Genomic DNA, 24,138 nt, shown 5'->3' with positions numbered 1-24,138 from the left:
TTTTTGGGAGAATGAGTATATATACTAAACAAGTAAACAGAGTAATTGAGCCATATTTCTAGAAAAAAGTGCTTTATTCGGATATCGAATTGGATATCCGATATCCTATATTGGAGGTTGTAATAAAAAAGTTATATTATATATCCAATATCCGATAATATAACTTTTTTATTACTCCCTCCAATAATTAATTAACGGAGGAAGTGTAATTTATATTAATAATACTTAAATATATTTGTAAAAAGATCAAATTAGTGAATCATTATGTGTGCACTAGGATAAAGGGAGTATTAATTTAAGAATGAATGACAAAATCATGCAAAAATCACTGTAATAAGAATAAGTTTCAAGTCTAATAAGTTAAGATTATTTCAGATAAGTTATAATATGGTTCAATAAGTTTAATATATATGGTCTAATAAATTTAATAAGTTCCAATAAGTTAAATAAGGTTTAATAAGTTCTAATAAGTTAGAATCAACTTTAATAATAAGGCCCAATAGATTTTAATAAGGTCCAATAAATTATAATAATATAAGTTTAATTAGGTCTAACAAGTTTAGTAAGGTCTAATCAGTTTAATAAGATCTAATAAGTTCATCTAACCTCAAAAAAATTCAAATTAGATAAGTTCTGATAAATTAAGATCCCATATCATTTTATTTTTAATCCCTTATTTGGAGCCTAAGGCTACCTATATCATTTTCATATAACTAAACATAAAAAAATAAAAAATAATAAATGAGTTTCATTATAAAAATTATAATAATAAAAAAATAAGATTATCTTTTTAAGAATTTTTTTATTTTTCAAAGGATTTAAGTTTATAATTTTTTTCATTTATCAAAAGTTTAATAATTTGTGTTGAATCGTTTTTTTTTTTCGATTTCATAATTTTTTTTAAAAAAATATATAAAAGGTAATTTTAATTTTTGTAAAAATAGATAATGAAATAAATTATTTTATACATTTTTTTCAATTTAAGACGTTATTTAAATATAAAAGGTAATTTTATTCTTTATCGATAATTAATGAAATAAATTATTTTATACATATATTTATTATAAGATTCAATAATGTAAGCGGTCTTTAATTAATATTTTAATATCATAACAATTATATTAAATGGAAAATTGAATAGAACAATAAGAAGAAAATTTTTATATAGATTCGTATAATTTTGTTGATAACCATTTGAAAAGATTTAAATTTATTAATTAAATGAAAAGTGACATGTGGCATAAGTTGATAGATGTATGTTGATTTCATGTAAATTATTAACATGTAAATAATTTCATATAATTTGTAAACAATTTCATGTAACAATTTCATATAGTGTTGGACATTACATATATATAATTGCATAATTCTGTTTTGAAATTAAGTATCATATATACCCCTCGACATCTTTTCTGGCACAACACTAAAAACAAGTCAGAGTAAGATATAAGAATTTTAATTTCACAAATAATAATTTTAAAACAAAATAGAAATATTTGATATACATCATCATGAATGCCGGTGAATCTGCTTCACACAATAACCTTTTTACAGGGGGGACATCAAACAAACTCTTCAAGACGATCAACAAAACACAACAACAAAACAATGTAACTATATCATAAATTTTTAGCTATTTGTGTTTGAAAGTGCGAAATAACCCAAAAACAATGATTATTTTCTGAAACAAATGAGAGAATGAGAGATATTAGTCACGAATTTAGAATCTTAATATATATAAATATATCATTTAAAACATAACTGATGTACACGTTCTATACCATGTTTTACCCTCATTTTATAGTTATTTTCGTATGGTTTTTGAGCTCTACGGAGCTACTTCTCGCTAATATTCTCTTCTCTAGTGTGGCTTGGTCTATTTAATTGATTTTGTAGGCACATGAAGATTTTCGGATGATTTGGACTTGTTTTGGATAGCCATGAGAGCTTATTAAGATGGAGGAGAATTTTACCCGTGTCCGCCCTAAAGGGCAACATTGCCCTGTCAGCCAGGGGGAAGAAGGAAAGAAGAGAAGTCACAATAGAGGAAGTATGAAGAGTTAGCTTTTTTCCGCCCGGACCGAACAACATTGTCCTGGCAGACCGGGAAAACAAAGAACTGTACAATAGAGGCCATATGAAGAAGCGCAAAAAGGAGTTGCTTCGCGCACCCGACCGGGCAGCCTTGCTCGGTCAGCCCGGGCAATGTGTCGAAGACCGCATTTTCGTATTTTTTTGGGATTTCTTAATTAAGGGATATCTAGATTAATTTGCACTTTCAAGTTTTGATCTTTGTTTATCAACAATTGGTACTTTTCTTCATTCAAGTAATTGGTATTCATCTTTACTTTCTCTTTTACTTTTAATTGCCTTTTAATCATGTTTTCTTCATTGATTAATGTTTTTGCTTTCATTAATATGTGTGAGTAGTTTCTTTATTCCAAAATCTAGCGGAACCCGAATATGATTAATGCATGATTTATTTCTTTAAATTCTCTAATGATAATTGTAATTGATTTGCTTAATTGATTATGCTCATGCCAATACTAGATTAGGGATAATTAGTATTGTTATTAATCCTTTGTTTTAATCGCAACAGGAGTTGGGTTTTGACGGATTTGAATAAATCAATTAAGGGTTTGAAGTTCATTACGGGAGTAGTTGAATGGATGATTAGGAAGTTAGAGTAATGTGCTTAAAGTCTTTAATTTACATGATGCCACGGAAGTAGGCTTGATTGTGATTAGAGAAGCCATTGATAACTCGGGAGAGACCATTGGTATTATTCAAGGATTAATTTTCCTCTTTAATCAATTTAAATTATGTGTTAGGGGTAGAACGACTATTGCATTAATTGTATTAGTGGTGATGCTTGATCTTGGATGTTTTTAGCATTGAATTGTCATATTGCTTTGTTTTAATCGTTTTAATTAGTTCTTTAGTTATTGATTCTCACTTATTTGATTTGGTTACTTGCTTAGTAATTGCTTGAGTCTATTTAATTAGTTGAACCATAGTCTCTTGGGATCCGACCCTTGCTTGCCCGTCTACATAGTAGTGGTCCAGTTAGGTTTATTTTTGTTAGGTACGCGACACGCCTATCAAATTTTGGCGCCGTTGCCGGGGACTAACGGTTTTATTCTAGTTATTTGTGATTCGTTTTTACTAAGCATATATTTTGTTGCTTCGGCTATTGTCCCTTGTGTCTTTGATCTCCCGTTTTAGTTTCTTTGTTGCATGCAAACTCGAAGTTCAGGTTCAGATGATTTAACACCTTTTGATTCTGAGATCGAAGCTACTACGAGAAGACGAAGAGGTAGAAGAGGAGAAATCGAAATATAAGAAACATGGTCGACCCAGGAACAAAATCTGTTTTGGAGTATGGTATTCCGGATACAACAACCGGATTTCTCTCCAGTATTGTTAGACCGCCTGTCACCGTTCAGAGTTTTGAGTTGAAGCCCCAATTCATTCAGTTCATCTCCAATTATTCTTTTGCGGGCTCATCAAATGATTTCCCTGTGACTCACATTGATAGTTTCTTGGAGAAGTGTGACACTATGAAGCTCAACGGTGTCACTGATGATGCTATTAGACTACGCCTTTTCCCTTTTTCACTAAGGGATAGGGCAAGGGAGTGGCTACGAGATGAAGGTATTGGTTCCTTTGATACGTGGGACAAGCTTGCTAAGGCCTTCCTAGTTAAATTCTTGGGGCAAGAGAAAACCGCAAAATTAAGGAACGAGCTATCTACCTTCCATCAATCTAATGACGAATCCCTATATGAGGCATGGAGAAGGTTTAAGCGATTGCAGAGACAATGCCCTCACCATGGTATTCCAGAGTGGATGTTGATCCAAACGTTCTATAATGGTTTGAACCATGAGTTTCGCATATACATTGATGCTGCGCCTGGAGGTTCTATCATGACGAAGAACCCAACCGATGCTAAAGATTTGATTGAGAAGATGGCGGATAATGATAATTACCATCCAAGGGGATGAAATGCTATCAACACAGGTAATAAACATGATGTTGATGCACTAACCATGTTGACTAGTTCTGTGCAGGCACTAACTCATAAAGTCAATCAACTCTAAGTTGAGTCCCCTCGACCCTCGATGGAAACTTGTCAGATGTGTGGATTGCAAGGCCATACTGCACGGGAGTTTCAACCTAATTATGATGGAATGACAATTGAGCAAGCTAATGCTTTTTATACCACAACCTCCACAAGGCCATTTGATGAAGGGTGGAGAAATCATCAAGGGTTCTCATATATGAACAATCAGGCTCAAGTGAATCCTCAACCACCACCTGCTTTTCAAGCAAGGGCACCTTTCAATCATCAATTCACACAACTACCACCACCCCAAACGTCAAAAATTGATCTTGAATCAATTATGAAGGCTTTTACTACCTCCCAAATTCAACAACAAGAGCTTATATCAAGGCAATTTGAGCTACAAGCAAAGCAAAATGAGTACTTTGAAAACTCAATCCAATTGCTCACCGCTAAAAATAAGAGGATAGAGACTCATCTTTCTCAACTTTCAGAGCAAGTGAGTCATCTAACAACTCTTCAAGATCAAGCAAAAGTCCAGACGAAACAATGCAATGCAATTTTCGTGAAGAGTGATGAATTGTTTATGGGTGGATTAGAAGAGAAAGTGTGCAATGTGGAGTCAAGAACAGAGAAGCATGAGAGAGAAGGTCACAAATATGTTTCTCCACAAGCATATGAGGAACCGATGCCTTTCCTGCAAAAATTATCAAAAGTCGTGCTCGATAAGCATTTTAGGAAGTATTCTGAGACTCTTATGAAGGTATATGCTACCATTCCTTTTTCCGATCTTGTAATTCAAATGCCTCAATTTTTAAATTTTGTGAAAGGAATTCTAGATCATGATCATAATGATAAGAAATTAGAAAGTTTGGTATTAAAGGAGAAATGTTCTGATCTTTTACATGATAGCTTACCACCTAAATTGCATGATCGTGGTAGTTTTACTATCCCTTGTGTGATAAACGAAACATATTTTGATAGGGTCTTGTGTGATTTAGGTGCTAGTGTTAACTTAATGCCTTCTTTAGTGTATGACAAATTAGGTTTGAAAAACCTTAAACCCTCTCCTATATCTCTTCATATGGCTGATAGAACTGTTAGACTCCCTAAGGGTGTAGTTGAAGATGTATTAGTTGGGATTGGTGAACTTGTTTTTCCTGTTGACTTTGTTGTAGTGGATATGAAAGAAGACCATAAGATCCCACTCATCTTTGGTCTCCCTTTTCTCGCTACAAGTGAAGCTCTAATAGATGTTCCTAAGGGACAAGTGACCATAAGAGCTCAAGATAAACAAGTTGTGTTTAAGCTTTTCAATGACTCCATAATTTTACTTTCGATGGTGGTACTTGTTTGAGAATCGATGCTACTAACCCTTGGGTTGATAAGTGTGTTTCTAATAGAAATCTTGTGAGCAAAAAGGACAATATTCCACCACATGATGGGTTTAGCTACATCAAAGTAAATTCGGATACAAGGCACATCAACTCTAATTTGAAAGAGTCATTTGGAGGTGAATATATTAATGAACAATACCATGGAGTATCTTCTGTGTATGGTGACCCAGGTTGAGCTACTAAAGAAGGGTCGAGCTAAAGACCTTAAACAAGCGCTAAATGGGAGGCAACCCATTCCGTTATTTATTTTATTTTATTTTCCCTATATTTATTTATTTATTTATTTTAGTGTCTTGGGGTTATGATACGACGTTATTTTGAGGGCGGTCCCAGCTCCGCCCTTAGGTATGATCCCTCCTCTGTCAGTAGGGCCTAGTTTTCTTTTTCCTTTGCTCGTTCTTATTCGATATATGTTCACATTGAGGACAATGTGAAGTTTAGCTTGGGGGAGGGATTACTTTTGGCTTTGGGCAGTTACTTTGTAAATCATGACGATGAATAGCTAGTAAACTACTTCTCTGTGCCCCTATCCTTGATGATTTAAAGGTTTTTGGCTTAATTTTGATTGAAAGACTCGCAATGCGGATTAAATGATCATGATTTGATTTTGGATTGTCTTGGCCTAATGGAAATCAACTTTACACAACTGTGTATGAATCCGGAGCTTGACTGTGTTAACTGTGAGGCTTGAGCCTTTATTACTTATTCATGTGTGGTCAGTTCCTGGTGTGACATTGATCTTAGTTTGGTCTTGAGACTCTTAGTAGTGTGTCATGATACATTGCACATGCACGATGAGGAGGACAAAGGCCATGTTCATTAGGTAGCCTCCAGATGAATTTAGAAACGCCTGTCCCCTTCTTGCTTACCCATGTTGTAGCCTTGTCCATGTTTTTCATCTAAGTCACAAAATTAACCTATCGGCCCCAATTAGTAACTTATCCCAAGTCTAGCTTGGGGGAGCCATCTATCTTGGTATTCTCTATGGTTTGTGATGATGTTTTGGAGAAGATTAATTTGAAGCTTGAAGGTTCTCGAAATTTTTTCTATATGATCTATTTTTTAAGCTCTTATAGTTTGTTATAAAAAAAAAAGAAAAAAGATAAGAAAAAAATTTCAGCTTCTTGAATGATAAATAAAAGAGCTTCAAAAATAAGAATAGTGCGATGAATTGTTATGTAGGGTGAATAAGGTGGTAGTTGCTCTTAATTCAAGTTATGTTTGGAGTGTGTATTCTTGTGAATTAGTTCGATGGGATTTTGATGTGTATTGTTCATTTTTGATGGCTTCCCTGAAGGACTATATTTACCTACATTTTCCAAATTTTTCCTACCCATTTTCACCCGACTTACATTACAAGCTTGAAAAAGACTTCTGACCATCGTGCATAGTATTGTGTTCATGTGAAACGAGTCTTTTGTCAAAATGCTGGAGTATGTGTCACATTTCGAGTTGACTTTTGACTAGGTTGAGCGACATTATTACCCTTTAAACACGCGAGTGTTGTGAGAATGGGGGTTATCATTATTAGTGGGGATGGAGAGAGATCGGGCTCATTTTTAGCTCGCCACATAAAATTGTGCAAAGTGACCACTAAGTGAGATATTCTAGTCACCGATTCCTTTGTAAACCCCGACTAAGACAGACTTAATTATTATTTTTGCAGTTTTAAACACTATTAGAACCCTAATATTCACTCTAGATTTAGATTAATTTGCACTTTCAAGTTTTGATCTTTATTTATCAACAATTGGTACTTTTCTTCATTCAAGTAATTGGTATTCATCTTTACTTTCTCTTTTACTTTTAATTGCCTTTTAATCATGTTTTCTTCATTGATTAATGTTTTTGCTTTCATTAATATATGTGAGTAGTTTCTTTATTCCAAGATCTAGCGGAACCTGAATATGATTAATGCATGATTTATTTCTTTAAATTCTCTAATGATAATTGTAATTGATTTGCTTAATTGATTATGCTCATGTCAATACTAGATTAGGGATAATAAGTATTGTTATTAATCCTTTGTTTTAATCGCAACGGGAGTTGGGTTTTGACGGATTTGAATAAATCAATTAAGGGTTTGAAGTTCATTACGGGAGTAGTTGAATGGATGATTAGGAAGTTAGAGTAATGTGCTTAAAGTCTTTAATTTACATGATTCCACGGAAGTAGGTTTGATTGTGATTAGAGAAGCCATTGATAACTCGGGAGAGACCATTGGTATTATTTAGGGATTACTTTTCCTCTTTAATCAATTTAAATTATGTGTTAGGGGTAGAACGACTATTGCATTAATTGTATTCGTGGTGATGCTTGATTTTGGATGTTTTTAGCATTGAATTGTCATATTGTTTTGTTTTAGTCGTTTTAATTAGTTCTTTAGTTATTGATTCTCACTTATTTGATTTGGTTACTTGCTTAGTAATTGCTTGAGTCTATTTAATTAGTTGAACCATAGTCTCTTATTGGGATCCGACCCTTGCTTGCCCGTCTACATAGTAGTGGTCCAGTTAGGTTTATTTTTGTTAGGTACTAGACACGCCTATCAATAACTCACAACAAGATAATTATATAATCTAAAAAATGATTATATCATCAACAAGGTAATGTAGTATTAGAATAATTTTTTTTTTTATTTTTACGTGTAAGATGCCATTTTAATATTATTTTAAACGTCAATATTTTGTTATTGCATAGTGTTCACTAGGGATTTTAAGTAAGAAATACTTTAACCTTTTTAGAGGGCGAATGATTTATTGAATGAAATTCAAAAACATTATACCAAGTTAGAATTTTATTTTATTTATGTAATTATTTCCTCATTTATTTTTTTAGCTTTATATTTTCATCTCCTAAACTTCTTAATTAATATCTATTTAAATTTAGGCCTTATTCACTTCACCTTAAAAAAAAAAATAATTTTAGTTCAGCAAACATAAGTTTAGGCCAGTGAAGATAGTTTCAGTTAGTAAATTAGTACCTTTAAGAAGAAACTCTAATAGAGATTTAGTAAAAATAATTTTAGTCCACTAAAAATAATTTAAGTTTAGTAAAATTAATTTCAGTTCAGTAAAAATAATTTAAATTCAGCAAAAATAATTTCATTTCAGCAAAAATAATTTTTGTTCAATAACAATAATTTCATATTAGCAAAAATACGGTGAAATGAACCGAGCCTTTATGGTCCTAGAGAAACTCACATTGTACTAAGAAATACGGGTTTATATATCATATAACTAATATATAAAGCTAAACTTTAGCGAGGCCACGAGGTAGCGACACTTGGCGTTCTAAGTTTTTGCTAAGTGTCGCGCCACGTTGGATATATTTTCAATAGACTTCATAAAATAAAAAAAATTAGTTTAGAATTCTATTTGGATAGAATTTAGGAAATTTTGAATTTTGATACCTCGAAAATGACCCTAATTGAATTTTCGTACCCGTTTAAAATATATTTTTATTTTGGTACCCACCAAAGTCACAAAATATAGGTTTTGGTACATCCGTCCATGTTCTGTTATGTTTTCCGTTTAAGGGTCCAGCCACCCCTTGGACACACAATTCACAGAGGTGCTGCTACATCACACCACCACCACCACCAAAACTACCCCCTACACACAAAATTCATAGCGGCGCCGCTCCATCACACCACCAGCACCTTCGATTTGCACCAGCGTCTCTCCATGACACCACCACCACGAAAACTTCCCCTGCAACACGCACCAGCCATCCCCCGCAAAACAACTATTATCACCGACCATCTCCCCCACCGTATCACACTACAGTTGGCCCCCCAAAACCCTAAACCCACCTGAAAAAAATGAAGGTGGAAGGACTAAATTAGACTTGAAAAACTTTGATTCGAAATTAGACTTGAAAAAATGAAGTTGGAAGGACTAAATTAAAAAGAGGAAAGAAAAGGTTTGAATTGAAGAGAGGGAGATAAAAAATGAAGTGTTTAATGAAAAAGTTAAGAAAGATGGTGTATTAAAAAAAATCAAAAATGTTATAAGACATGTGGCACATTGGGTTGGAAAAGAATAAAGGGAAATGTAATATGAGAAGATTTGAGTTTTTAAATACTAAGTATAGATATAGATTTCTTGAAAAATTACACATTAACGGAAAAAATCTAGAGGTGATAAAAAAAAATCGAGCCAGGTCGGGCCTTAATTTCTCATGCCCAAACCCGTAAAAAAGTAGCGGGTTTTTCGGCCTTTTTCGGGCCGAGTTCGGATTTTTTTAACTAAATGCATTTTTAAACTTGCCCAAATTCACCCTATTTTCGGGCCGGATTGAACTGGGTTTGCGGGTTGGGCCAATGTTGATCATCTCTAAAATGATATTTACCAAAGATATCATTTCCCTAAAAAATAGTCCTCTTTCTTACAAAATTCAACTTTCCATAATCATTTTAGTTCTTTCTCTCTATTATTATTTTCAATTAAAAATATTTTAGATTTCATTTTAAAATTTCAAAATAAATTATATTAAAAATACATAATTTATAATTTAAAGAGCTTATATTTCATACATTGATCAAACTCAAAGAACATACAATAGTAAAGTAATTTAAATGTGAAATATGATAATAAAAATAAAATTTGTGAGTCACTAACTTAAAGAACATACGAGCCAAATTCAAAGAACATACTTTGTATACTAGTGAAACCCAAAAAACATGTATGTTTAATCAACATATGTTAATTAACATAAATAATAATGTAAAGAACCTATAGTTATACCCAAAGAACACTCTATCACACTCAAAAGGACATATTAAAGGTATGTTCTTTGTCAAACAAACATAGGTATTGTTCTTTAATTTGTCAAGCATTGTATGTTCTTTCCGCCTTTTTTTTGTTTACCCGGGTGCACCATGCGCATGGTACATCCTGGTGTATGATCTTATTTTCATATATCTTGTGATAAAACAGTATCATATCAATAGTTATCAATAATACATATCTCAAGAATGACATATGTCACATCCTGATGATGCTGATTTTTCCCTCCAAAACTATCCTTTCCTTTTTAATCATTTTTTAAAAAATATTTCATACCATTTTAATAGTATCATTCCAAATCTTTTGTATTAACTTTATGACAAAAATATTGCTTTTTATTTGGTGTATATAATTCTTCTGTACACATTTACCTAAGATATTATTCCATTTAGTTTTTAATTATCGGATAAATGGAGTAATATTTATTAGATTTTGCTAAAAAAGTAATAGAATTTTTTTACTTTTACCACCAAAAAAATCAAGAAATTGTTTTTTACCATCAAAACTTCTCAAAGTTTTATTTTACCACCAAAGAACCTAATAAAAATTGTTTTTCATCACCTGCCGTCAAGAAAACCATTAAATAAATATAACGGTGTTAAAAAAATTTCAATTTTCGTGCACAAAACATGTTATTTTTAGGTTTAGGGGAGCATTTTGATCCGTTGAGTCCAATATGAGGTCAAAATTGACAAAAATGATAAAAAAAAATGCCGCGTTTTACATGTTTCATGCAAATTGAGGTAATTTTTACCATGAAAAATGAGCCATTTACGAACAAAATTTTTCCAATTCTAACCTCATTTTAGATCAGACTCAAGACCAAAATGCCCCTTAAAACCCCTTAATAGCATGTTTTAGTTACGAAAATAAAAGAATTTAAAATTTTCCGTTAGGTTTACCAGATTTTTTGACGGCATCGATATAATTATTTTTTAAAAAATAATAATAAATATTAGACTTACCTTGCATGGCATGAGGCCTAATCTAGTGCCTAATTTTATACCCTTGTCTTAAAAATAAAAAAATAAACCTATTGCATTAATAATTTATATTATGGTTATTTGCTATGTTTTTATCTGAAGCAGATCAAATACTCCCAGCAGCAAGTGTGCAACAATTACACCTATACTTACCAAATTAGTCAAGGCAGGACAACTTCTCCTGTTCAGAATACGCGCCTTTTGATTCGAAACCGTCCATTACTTGATCCACCACCTGAGTTTCGACACTAGAAGTATGTTTATGTTTTAACTGATTCCTTGATATCCCATTTTCAATTAAAGTTTTTGGTGTTGTTTTATAGTGTAGGGCATACTTAGATGTTCCTGGTATAATTTTTAAAACTCACCTGTATAATAAAAATTGTAGTAAGTGATAATTTTGTGATGGGTATCAAATTTGATTTGTTGAATTGTAAGCTTTAAGGTGCTAATATTTTCTTTGTTGAATACATAGGTGTATTTGCAAGTTGATTGATGATTTTTAGATTGGAAAATTGTGAGAATAGTAGTTTCAGCTACATGAAATAGAATTGATTAGTAAGAACGTGGTATTCTTTTATGGGAATTAAATAGGATTGCTAGGATTGCAATATTATTCTTTAGTGGGAATTGAATGGGATGGGTTGGACTGCAATACTCTGATGCAATTTTTTTTTTGTTCATTTTTAAGTCATTAGAGTTCCACGCTCAGTTAATAAGGCAAAAGGTAAGTGGCTTAGGACTCGAGATATTTGAAAGCTCTCTTTTTCACTATATGCATGATGATAGACAAACTTGATGGCGAATGCAGGCAGTATGTGGCTTTAGGACCCTAGAGATATGAAAGACGAAAGCACTTGCCTCATCTTTGTGATTTGTTTACAAGCATCTTGAAATGAATTTATCAAGATGGTTTTGGGCTACACCAGACTGCATAATTCTTAGGTTTTCTGATTACTTCTTTAATTGTGATTTGTTTTATACTTTAGGGGTTAAGGTATTTGGTTTAGATGTTCTGAAAATCAGTTTTATTTTGGTTTTCTCACATTTTTTTTTTATGATAAATCGGTTTTGAAATGTTAGTTTTGTAAATTTATTGCTTAAATCTTCAATTGTATTGTGTTTGTTACGAGTTATATACGCGAGTTAACAGTGAAAAAAACTTTGGTGGTGTTGCTACTGCAGTATAAATTCTTCAACTTTGTGTTCTATGTGACTTAGTTAATAACCTAATAAATAAATTATACATTTAAAACTTTAAAAAAAATGTACAATCACTAATTTTTAATGTAATTCAATTCATCAACAAATATGTTTATTAATTAATCTACATTTATTCATAATTACCTAAAAAAACCTACAAATTAGCCAAAATAAATCACATTTCCGGTCTCACACATTAGCAACACTATATTGCTTTGCGCATAACGCGCGCGTAGCACTACCCTAGTTTTTACAAAAGTATAATTGAAGATTTTATTAGCTAAAGTAATGCATTGACAAGCTTGAAATTTCTCATGGTGCAATAAAAAATGAACGGAGGAAGTAATATTTTTGTCAATTATAGACTTAAACTAGGTTAGAACCTGTGCTATGCACGTTTTTACAGTACAACAGTACTTTTATTATTTGTTTATTAAAAAACATATAAAACGAACTCATTGATAGTAAAAAAAAAAAACATAAAAAATCTGAATTGAGCTGAAATGAATATTTTACGAGAGTGGAAAATTAAGAGCTGAACTGAACTGAAATGAAATGAATTGATTGGAGCTGAGCTGAAATGAATATTTTATGAGAGAGGAAAATTAAGAGCTGAACTGATTAGAGCTAAACTGAACTGATTAGAGCTAACCTGAACTGATTAGAGCTAAACTGAACTGATTAGAGCTGAACTTAACTGAAATTAAGTAAATGTGAACATGCCCATAGATTGACACAGTGAAAAGGTTGAAACGAAAAAGAGATAAAAAAAATCCTACAAAAAAAAAACAAAACAAAATAAAAATATATATGACATCATAAGTGCATTTGGAGGGAAAATTTGTTATGAGAGTGCGCACATATACGGTTTGGGAAGAAGATGATGTCAGCAATTTTATATTTTAGTAATACGGAATAGTTATTAGATTACAGCTAGTCAAGTTTATATAGTTCACAACAATGTCGAATACGTTGTCATTACTAACATAGAGTTTAATAAGGTAATTTGAATTAGATACTGATTATGTCAACTCATAAAGATTCAAATGTGATATGTAGCATTATGGGATTAATGTACAACACATGCCAAGGCTTCTATAAAGGCGAACCATAATTTCAATATTACAATGATAATACAAAAATAAAAATAACCCTAATATTTTTTTTAGGGTACTTATTAAAAATCATTATATTGGTAATTATTTGGCCAAAACAATTTGCCAGCACCTAACACCTAGGCATATTGCACGATTATAAGTTGCCTATTTTTTTAAACGGTGTTTTTTCTATGTGGTTGGTCACATTGTATGGTCGAGGTTACTAATATGAGTTACTTGTTTAAAGGTTACTCAATCAATCAAGGGTTACTTTTTATAGGGTTATTCAATCGATTGACGCATTTTCACTAGGTTATTTAGTCTGGAGTTACTTAGTCGGTCAGGGATTACTTATTCCAAATTTACTCAGTCGATTAGAGCATTTTTTATACAAGAATAACCCCTGACCGATGGGGTAACCCTTAAATAAGTAACCCTTGACCAAAAGAGTAACCCCTAAATATGTAATCTCAAAATAAGTAACCTCTATAAATAACCCTGATCACTAGTGTAACCGGCCGCATATGAAAAAATTGTGTTTTTAAGAGGCATTACTTATTCTTGTGCAATTTATTTGTGCCAAGATTTTATGTATCATTTGAATTAAATTTCATTCAATTTTTTTGTCATGATCACAAAGAGGCAAAGCCATGCGGCCCAATCGAGTTAAGTTAGTGTAATCTTGTGGGCCGTGGGCCGCAAGACCTGGGATAAGCAACCCAATCATTCGATAAATAACTTGGCACCAACATTCTTTGTAATCTGGACCCCATTTCATATATGGAAGTATGATTCCCCTAATTAGCTCCCAACTTGCATTCATGTACTTTGGTATCATCCATTGCAATGATAAGTAGTTCTTATTTGGCTCCACTTTCAATTCCTACATTCATCCATAACAAAAACAAATATGTCAAAAGGGATGTACATTGAAAATAAAGTTCCGAATCATGAACGTATTTGTTAGATTCAGATTTCATTTGTAGATGTTGTATGATTTTTTTGTTGATAAGTTAGTTTTCATATTAAAAAATATTATGTCATGGTATATATGCATGTTAATTTACTTCATCCACTTCATGATGTAATTGCTTTCAAAATACGAGTAAGTATAGTCAGTCTATTTATAATTACTTAGGAAAACACCAATTTTTAGGATCATCGTTATGACTGCTCTTTGATAAATAAATACTTATGAAATATATACTTCTCTCGTAGTCTCATATGATCATACGTAAATAAAAAGAAGTAAAAAAAAAAAATTACCTTTCCTCGGTAGAGACTATTGTAGTAGAGGCACGGGCCGAAATGTTTAAACAAAAGAGTCTTGTCATCAAGAGGAAGTCGAGGAACCATATCATTACAATATACATACCTACAATACTTCACATTATAGGCCTTCAAATTCTTCTTCATAAAATCTCCAAATTCCTCATCTCCAACTCTTGGTTGTCCAAATGTATAAACACCCTCCAATCTATCAAGCAATTCTTTCTCTTCATGCAATATTAGAACACTAGCGAATAAAATCGCTAATGCACCACCCAAACTATGTCCCGCTACTACAAATTTTGCGTTCTTGTTCTCTTGAAAAATGTCTCGAAGGACTTGCCTAATTTTGTAATATGCAAATTGTGTTTTCTCATCATTCGATTCGATATCCTTTGGCCATCCAACACCATCTTTAGTGTTTTGGAGGCCTAATGCCTTCATGAATCCACCATGAACTTTCCCTACGTTCGTTAGCCTAAACCAAGAGATATCAATGTCCGCGCTACAATCATCTGCGTCGAAGGGGTTTGTGCCTCTAAATGCCACTACTATTGTGTCTATGTCCTTGCTTATGTTGCGAGCCATGAATGCATGTGTAGAGTTGTTTGCTTGAAAATCTAGCACAAATGACATTTCAATTAGGGCAAATAATTATTGTTACCTCCATTAGTTAAATTTTTTTGCATGCATATTTTTATGTACACTCCAAATCAATAGCTTTAGACAATACATATAATATAACAATACGTAATATAGAGACCACAATGAAAAATTATACAATTACTAGTTTATAATTAATGCTTACCATTTCGGAAGTTGTAGGCTCCTAACAACTCCATCTGTTAAAATATTGGACGAAAAAGGTTGTAAATGTAAGAATATAAAATAAAAATAAAAATAGTGTACGTAGAAATTGTAAGAACATATGATGACATGCAATTACTAGCTAGCATAATCCAATTTTTGAATGATACAGTTGAAACAAGAAGTATGTCTTTGTTAAAATTCAAATCTACTTTCTTTATGTGTTTTAACAAGTATAACATTTATCAAAGGTAATCATGTTTTAATAAGTGTTACCTTTTTTTTGGCAAAAACTACATTTTAATATTATATCTTTCTCTTTTCATAATCCCACCCAAAGTTCAGTAATCAAACTACTTTATTATTATTATTATTATTATTATTATTATTATTATTATTATTATTATTATTTCTTTCTTCTTACATTCATTATTTTTCAACAAATTATTAATCCCACTGTTTTTATTTAGGAAAAATGGAATCTAAAAATCCAATCTTTGCGAGGTCTGACAAAAAAAATCCAACTTTTAATTAATCTCACAAAAATCTAACCTTTGCACCACACCTTTTCCTACAGATCCATTTGACCTTTAACCTATTAAACAGGTAAAAAAAGTATGTATATATATATATATTTATTTTTTAAAAAAAAATTCTCTTTAATTTTCCTCCTCTTTCTCTCTCCTTTCTCCAACAACCCACCAAGGCACCACCACCAATTCTGCCACCCTAACACCAACCACCCTAAACGGCTAAACCCCGACTACCCTAGAACCCAACCCTAACACCAACCACCCTAAACGGCTAAACCCCGACCACCCTAGAACCCCAGCCACCCACGAAACTCGACCCACAAAACCGGGCCGGGGTTATCGGATTTGGGTGGAAGGGTGCTAATTTGGGTCGGGTTTAGGGTGGGGAGGGGTGGAAACAGGTCGGGGAGGGTCAGGGGTTATCGGTTTGTGGTCGGCGGGCTGTGGGGAGGTTCGGGGAGGGGTCGGGCTGGTTTGGGAGGGTCGAATAGGGTGTTTGGTGTGGTGGTTAGGGTTTAGATCGTAGGGGGTTTTGGTGGTTGGGGAGGTTGCGGCAAGGGGTGGGGGGAGATCGTCGGAATCCGACGACCCTGATGGTGGGGCTGGTTGGGGGTGGGGGGAAATTTCCAGGGAGTGGGGGAGGTGGCTGGGGCGGTGCGGGGGCTAGGGGAGGTGGCTGGTGTTGATTTTTTTTTCTTTTAATTTTTTTTTGTTTTTTAATAATTAAAAAACTAATTGACTAATTAATGACTGACATGTGGCACATAACTTACAAAAATCGGTCATCAACAGATAATGGATCTGTGGGAGAAGGTGGGGTGCAAAGGTTGGATTTTTGTGAGATTAATTAAAGGTTGGATTTTTTTTGTCAGACCTCGCAAAGGTTGGATTTTTAGTTTCCATTTTTCCTTTTATTTATTTATTTACTTGTCTACTTCGTTCAAAATTTCCTCCATACCAATTAATCATACTTTCATATAAACTTAAATAAAACCAATGCCAACATCTATATCATCCCAAAATAAAACAAAATAAAAAAGAATATGCGTGGAAAGGTGAACAATAGTACAATACCTTCCAATGGTCCTGAACAATAGTTTTAATGAAGGCAGAATTTTCATAGGATAACTTAGAAGCCATCCAAGTAAACGAAGCTTCATAATTGACATGCCCCGGTCCTATATTTGAGTCCAAATCAACTCTTCTGTCAACAAGTGCCATTATTGATCTATATGTGTCAGTTGACTCGTTTGGCATTATCACATTGCCTGTCAACAATTTCATTAAATCCTCAGCTAAATTATTATACTAATTAAGTAATGATAGATCAAAATTGAAGAGCGTACACATATATGGAGTATGATATACGCATGTACGGATGTACCATCATTTTGTTGACATCATATGTTATTTCCGTCGTAAGTCACAAAAGAAGAAAAAAAAAAAAAACATACGAGTATGTTATTTCTAAGAACTAAGTATCAATACTTAGTAGTTGGTACTATACTAAAGTAATAACCGGTAATATCCCCTAACACACATGTCAGTGTGTCACTTTCTCAGCAAAAAATTTCCGCCCAATGTTTTTTTTTTTTTTTTTTTTTTAATCTTCTAATAAAAAGTTTGTTACACATAAATATGAAGATTATATATTGCTTTAAATTGGTAATTATCTCTTAAATTTTTTTTTAAAAAATAAAACACTTTTAATAATTAAAAAAATTAAAAGGTTTGTTACTATGAACTTTAACATAATAAATTAATAATATTATATTTATAACTAATACTACATTCACTAAAGTTATCCTTTAAGTATACGTGTCGCATTAACAACAGAAAAATTCCGCCAATTTTTTTTTTCCCCTTAAAAAATATCATGATGATAAAAAGTTTATATATATATATATAAAAAGTTTATATATATATATATATATATATATATATGATTTACAAGTCTTATTATTATATAACCGTACATAACATGGGGCAAAAACTAGTAATCTATCTATTAACCTATACTAATGGCCTGTTCTCATTAACTGAACTCAGCTGAACTGAATTGAACTGAACTGAGCTGAACTGAACTGAGCTAAACTGAACTGAACTAAACTGAAATGAATATTTTATAAGAGAAGGAAATTAGGAGCTGAACTGAACTGAACTGAGCTGAACAGAACTTAACAGAACTGAATTTCAACGTAGGAGAACAAGCCCTAAAAGCGAATCCATCCATAACACTTGTCATTACCTTGTAAAAAAATTTCCCGTCTTTTTCGCTCTTTTTTTTTTATGCAAAATCTAAAAGTAAACTATTTATACTTTATGATTTTTTTCCACTTTGACAATCATATTTCATATATACCCAAATATTTATGAATATTTCTAAATATCTTTTATATACTTTATGTAGTAATTTATAATATTATTATAATAATAAATATTTTTTAACAATAATATTTAATAACTGTGTATTGCACGGGATTTTAAAAAGCGGAAATATTGAGCATGAAATATGATTCATTCCACTTGTCAAAAAAAAAAAAAAAAAAAATCATTCCAACTGACAATGCAAGTGACACTTCCATATTATGCTTAGACCAAATCACATTAATCTACACCGTAAAATTATGAGGTAATAATGAAAATTATTAGCTGCACGAAAATAATTATCTTAACCAATAGAATGCGTAAAGCCTAACATGAACGATGAATAATCCACGACCTTAAAACCTAAACATAGTTTGATTCCTTCTCAAGATTACATAATATCTTAGGAGTTACGACCACTTCACAAGTTTGCTTGGACCACATATCAACAGTTTTAAGCACGTTCTTTGACTTAAAACCTATATATAGGTGGCCGGGTGTATTTACACAACCGTTGACTTCAATTAGCGTTGAGGTAATTACTCCCTTCGTCCCTTAATAAAAAACCTCATTTTCTGTTTGGGTAAACCAAAATATAATGTTTTTTTTTTTTTTTAAAGATTGTATTTTTTGACATTATTATTATCCAACTTATTTTCAATTTGTACATTTTAATAATAAATTGTTATTATACATGAATATAAATAAGAATGACGTACATTTTGTAATTTAAAATCTTTTATTTTCATCAAAATTATAATATAGTATCTGTTCAACGCCGTCTAATTCATAGTTCAATGGAGGAGGTCATTTATTAGTGTGCTATTTAAAATTGTTTCAATTTTCTACGATAAAATAATAAGTTTTAGTTGTAATGTGGAAACTTCTAATATTTAAATTTTAAAAATGTTAAATAGGATAGCTCTACAAAAAAAAAAAACAAAAACTGATAACATCATCATTGCATTTAGGCGGAAATTTTTTTACCAGAAGATCGACATATGGACAGTAATGACGTCAGCATCTTCTGTTTTTAGTAATAGTTTATAGATAGATATATAAAAGGTGGGGTGTATTTACACAACTGTTGACTTCAAGTAGCGACGAGCTTATTATTAATTAAGTCATCCAAATTTTATTTTATTTCTCCCGATTCACTCTTTAGGCTAATTCAAATTTGAGTCTTACATCTAGGTGGTTAGTTTTAGTCCCCTCGCAGTTGTTGCGGATTTACAGGGGATCAAACACACCATCTACCAATCTTTACCAACAGCCGCAATTACCACTACGTTACCGGTCAATTGCTATCCAAATCTTAATTAGTGGGAGACCGGAGAAAACTTATACAGATTACAACCGGGTACATGATTATTATGCTTGGCCATTATTCATCATTGATAAGCATTAGCTGAATTATAATATTCACATAAAGCATCCATAAGATATAATATACGGAGTATATATATTAATTATTTATATTTTAATTAGTATTAATTATTAACAGCTGGCTAATTAGACTTTATCAACAAACTATTTAATTTTTTCATGTTGCCTTGGATCACATCTGACTAGTACAAATAAATGGGTCAGATCTTTAAGAATTATAAATTATGATTAAGATCCAATTTGATTATTACTCAATCTAATCTAATATATATGGGGAGTTTTTTCCCGAGTTTTTAGAGAGCCACGTAAGATTTAATTTTCTTAATGCGCCATGTAGGATTATAAATTTAAGTTGTATCCAATTAAATAAGAGATTATTAATTTATTTTACAATTAAATAATTCAAATGTCACGTAAGCAAAATTGACGAATGAGATTTTAAAGTTTAAATCAATTAAATACAAAATATTATCTTTTGAGATTAGTAATTTTATCTAAATATATAAGAAATTTTAGCACATAAATACAAAAAAAATTGTTTTAAAAAATTCAAACAAACCGTGCATCGCACGGGCTTCATCTAGTTTCTTAATAAATCTAAATTGCACTTAATTGGCACAGTGTATGAACAAAGGAATTTTCAAAGATTAGCCTACGCATTTTACATAAATTACATTATGGCTTTGTTGGCCTTATTATGGGATAACAACTATGAGCACTAATTAATATACAAAATTTAACTATATAATTTGCAATGTTGATTGATTTTGTTAGCCTTCGCTTTCAAAGATTAGCTAATTATTACTAATTTTATTTCTAAAATTGGCAAGTAACATAACCTTTAAGGAACGCAAATATATCAATTTTTTAGTAAGTTAATTATGTTCTTATGTTTCTAAAAATAAAATAAAAATAAAAAAATTTATGTAATTATGTAGTTGGATAATAGGGTTATTGCAATTAATTAGCTAATACATACTAATATTTAGTTTTTATTACAAGCCACATGAAGTTTCATAACACAACCACCATATCATTATTTTGTTACACACCCATGCAAAATGCTTATATAAACTCATGAACTACAAAGAAAAAAAAATTGAAAAAAAAAGAAATTATTTAAGCAAATTGCAAATTTTGATGATAATATAATTGCTAACCTTTGATGAAATTCAACAACAACTTGAGCACACCACCATTATTTGTGATTAGATTCATCCATGCTATGATGAAATAACCAATGTATTTCATTGGTTTCTTCATGATACGAAACAACTTCAACATAAAAACAGAAGTAACAACGAGCCATCGATAATTAAATTTTCTTAAATCTTGTTCGAATTGGGAAGGGCTTACAATGAAATTTTTTCTCTCATTAAAGAAAAGAAGGTGAAAAAGATCATTAAAACTAGCATTTTCTGGATTCAATTCAAGATAATCCTTGCATACTAAGCTATCTGAAGAACAGTAGTAAGACATGCCTAGCTTAGAAGAAATGAGAGAATTTGAAAATGATGCAATGGAAGATCGAGCATGTGGTTTCTTTAAGTGGATGTCACAACTTCCATTTATATATTCATTTTTGTTGCTCTATACGCACGAAATTGTCTTGGATTCTAAATTTGGCGTCTTAGCGTCATGATAATATTCCCTTTAACTGTCCACACTAGGACGTAGTTATTTTTCTATCTCTATTCTCTTCGGTTTTTTTTATTTTTTATTTATTTAAATCAACACTTTGATCAATAGGGAGCTTTAAAAAGTTGAATTGAGTGAAGTTAAATGTCGAGACACAAAAATAATTTAGTGAATGAAAGAGTAAACTTGTAGAATCTAATTCAATCTTATTCAGGGGCGGAATTCAGGGGGTTTATTGAACCTACAGACTTTTATTTCAAAAAATTTAGGAAAAAACACACTTTAATAATCCCAACTATGGGCAATTTACTTTTAATAATCTCAAATAAGGTTTATGATCTAATAATCTTAACTATGGGGGTAATTTGCCAACAATAGTCCCAACCGGTCAATAGTAAACCAACGACCTGTTATAACAGGTTACCATGACACGTGTCAACACGTGATTATTGGTCCAAAACTTAAACAAAAAAAAATAAAAATAAAAATCCCAGTCACCTATCCCCATAGTCAAACCCTAAACCCCACCTTTAGCCTCGCCGGTAACCGACCAACCACCCCTCTTACCCATCGAAATCGAACGACCAACCACCTTTGACCCATCCTGGACCTCCAAAACCACCAACCCAGCCAACCTTAAACCCCCAAGCCACCTAAAGTCACCGTGTGCATGTTAGTGGTTTTTGGGATCAGGGTGGCTGTGTAGGCAATTACGGAGGCTGGGGTTAGGTTAGTTGGCCTTCTAGAAGGCCGGTCGGCGAGTTTCAGTGGTCTAGAGGTGCAGCTAGCCAATTTTCGTTGAATTAGGATTTTTTTTAAAAAATTTGCATCAATGATACGTTGACACGTGGCTTAAAATATATATATATATATATATATAACTCTTCATCAGGTTACCGATCAGTGGGACTATTGTTGGTAAACTAACCTTATAGTAAGGATTATTAGATAATAAACCTTAATTGGGATTATTAAAAGTAAATCATCATAGTTGAAATTATTAAAGTGTATTTTTTCCAAAAAAAAACTACTCTATAATTTTATTTTATTTTTTTAAATAAAAAAAATTAAAAGAATTAGATGTTGAAGAATGGCGCAGTGGTAAGTTTTGGTTTTTAAAATTGCATAATCTTTCTCCTAGTTATGGTTCTTGGGTTCGATTCCTACCACTCCAAATTTCATACTTATATTGTAGTATTGTTTTTTTTTTTTTTTTTTTTGCAATAGAATTATAGAAGTAGGAATGTAGTATAGACTTTAAAAAACCAGAATCTCACTCACAAATGAATTCCTCACAAATCTGGGACTCTCACAATTTCACAATAACATAAGATCACTTATTTATTTTTTAAAAAAATTTGTACTCTATAATACGCCAGTAGTCTTATTGTTGTTGATAACTAGATTATTCTCGTGCGATGCACGTTTTGAACAAATAAAATTTTCTAAATTTGTTTATTACGAAGTATTTTTTTTCATATAACAATTTTTAGAAATCCCAAAATAAATAATACATCAAATATTTTAAAAAAAAATTAAGGTTTTAGAAAAAGTTGAATGATGAAAGGGGTAGCTGAGGAAGCAAAAATTAAATTATTTAGATTGTATTTTGGAAATTGATGCTACTAATCTATTAACTACTACTAAAACGAAAGTTGCTGACATCACCATTGTCCATGTGTCAGTTTCTCAATAAAAATTTCCCCGCCTAAATACAATGATGATGTCATCTTTTTTTTTTTTGGAAAGCTATTATATTCAACATTTTTGAAATTTAAATATTGGAAGCTTCTACATTACAACTAAAATTTATATTGTAAGAAATTGAAACGATTTTAAATAGCACACTAATAAATGACCTCCTATATTTAAATATGAATTAGACAACGTTGAACAAATACTATATCATAATTTTGATTAAAATAAAATTTTCCAATTTTATTTAATTCTTATTTATATTCATGTATAACAGCGATTTATTTTTAAAATGTACAAATTAAAAATAGGCTTTATATAAAATGTGCATCGCACGGTATCTAACCAAGTAATATAGCTAATCAAAAGTTATTAAAAAAAAAAAGCATAAACTTTCAAAAAAATAAAAATAAAAGGCATAAAATAATGTTAGTATGAATAATTTTGGTGGGAAAATTTTTAATAACAACTTGACATGTGTCTAGCATGATGTCAGCGGTTGTTATTTTAGTATTATTATAGATAGATAGATAGATAGATAGATATGAGAATGAAAAATTAAATACAAAGGGATATCCAAAAACTTGTAGGGCTGAAATATAAGATAAAGGGAGTATTCCTTACAAAAGTTTTATTACTTGATTGAGATTACATGCAGTGTCATCTATGAGTTGTAATTGTCCTCAAATATGAGAATTTTACTATCATCTTTGTGTTGAATATTTGAAAATGCAAGTTCTATTGTGGCTTCATTTAAATCAACGATGTTTCTTAAACTTTGGGCATACAATTTGTTTTCTACTAAATTTATAAAGGATGTTTCTACAATAACATCTTTAAAATGATTATCACTATAATATACTTAATTTTTATTGGCTGATTTTTAATGTATTTTTTTTTGGTTGGTCAA

General features: G+C 31.5%; 2 protein-coding genes across 2 annotated transcripts; one reads left to right on the top strand and one right to left on the bottom strand.

Annotated features, from left to right (window-relative positions):
- The first annotated feature begins 4,121 nt into the window (after window positions 1-4,121).
- On the top strand, window positions 4,122-5,420 carry LOC110693735. The gene has a single exon (XM_021870909.1). It carries the CDS (start codon window positions 4,122-4,124, stop codon window positions 5,418-5,420), a length of 1,299 nt encoding a protein of 432 aa, XP_021726601.1.
- Window positions 5,421-13,739: 8,319 nt separating this feature from the next.
- On the bottom strand, window positions 13,740-22,223 carry LOC110693701. The gene is made up of 5 exons (XM_021870870.1): window positions 21,056-22,223; window positions 17,217-17,410; window positions 15,611-15,644; window positions 14,800-15,422; window positions 13,740-14,416 (listed from the first exon to the last, which is right to left on the bottom strand). Exons 1-5 carry the CDS (start codon window positions 21,372-21,374, stop codon window positions 14,144-14,146), a joined length of 1,443 nt encoding a protein of 480 aa, XP_021726562.1. The 5' UTR covers window positions 21,375-22,223; the 3' UTR covers window positions 13,740-14,143.
- Window positions 22,224-24,138: the final 1,915 nt, after the last annotated feature.

The sequence above is a fragment of the Chenopodium quinoa genome, unplaced genomic scaffold (genome assembly GCF_001683475.1).
Source record: "Chenopodium quinoa cultivar QQ74 unplaced genomic scaffold, ASM168347v1, whole genome shotgun sequence".
In the NCBI taxonomy this organism is placed as follows: domain Eukaryota; kingdom Viridiplantae; phylum Streptophyta; class Magnoliopsida; order Caryophyllales; family Amaranthaceae; genus Chenopodium; species Chenopodium quinoa.
The sequence above is the reverse complement of the archived record's forward strand: the minus strand, read 5'-3'. Positions and strand labels throughout refer to the sequence as shown.

Bases quoted from the DNA above. Each gene is read 5' to 3' on its own strand.
- LOC110693735 (XM_021870909.1), top strand. From the start codon at position 4,122: ATGGAAACTTGTCAGATGTGTGGATTGCAAGGCCATACTGCACGGGAG.
- LOC110693701 (XM_021870870.1), bottom strand. From the start codon at position 21,374: ATGTCTTACTACTGTTCTTCAGATAGCTTAGTATGCAAGGATTATCTT. The intron at 17,411-21,055 runs GTTAGCAATTAT...AATTGTTGACAG, and splicing joins GTTGTTGAATTTCATCAAAG to GCAATGTGATAATGCCAAAC. The intron at 14,417-14,799 runs GTAATTTTTTTT...GGATGAATGTAG, and splicing joins ATAGTCTCTACCGAGGAAAG to GAATTGAAAGTGGAGCCAAA.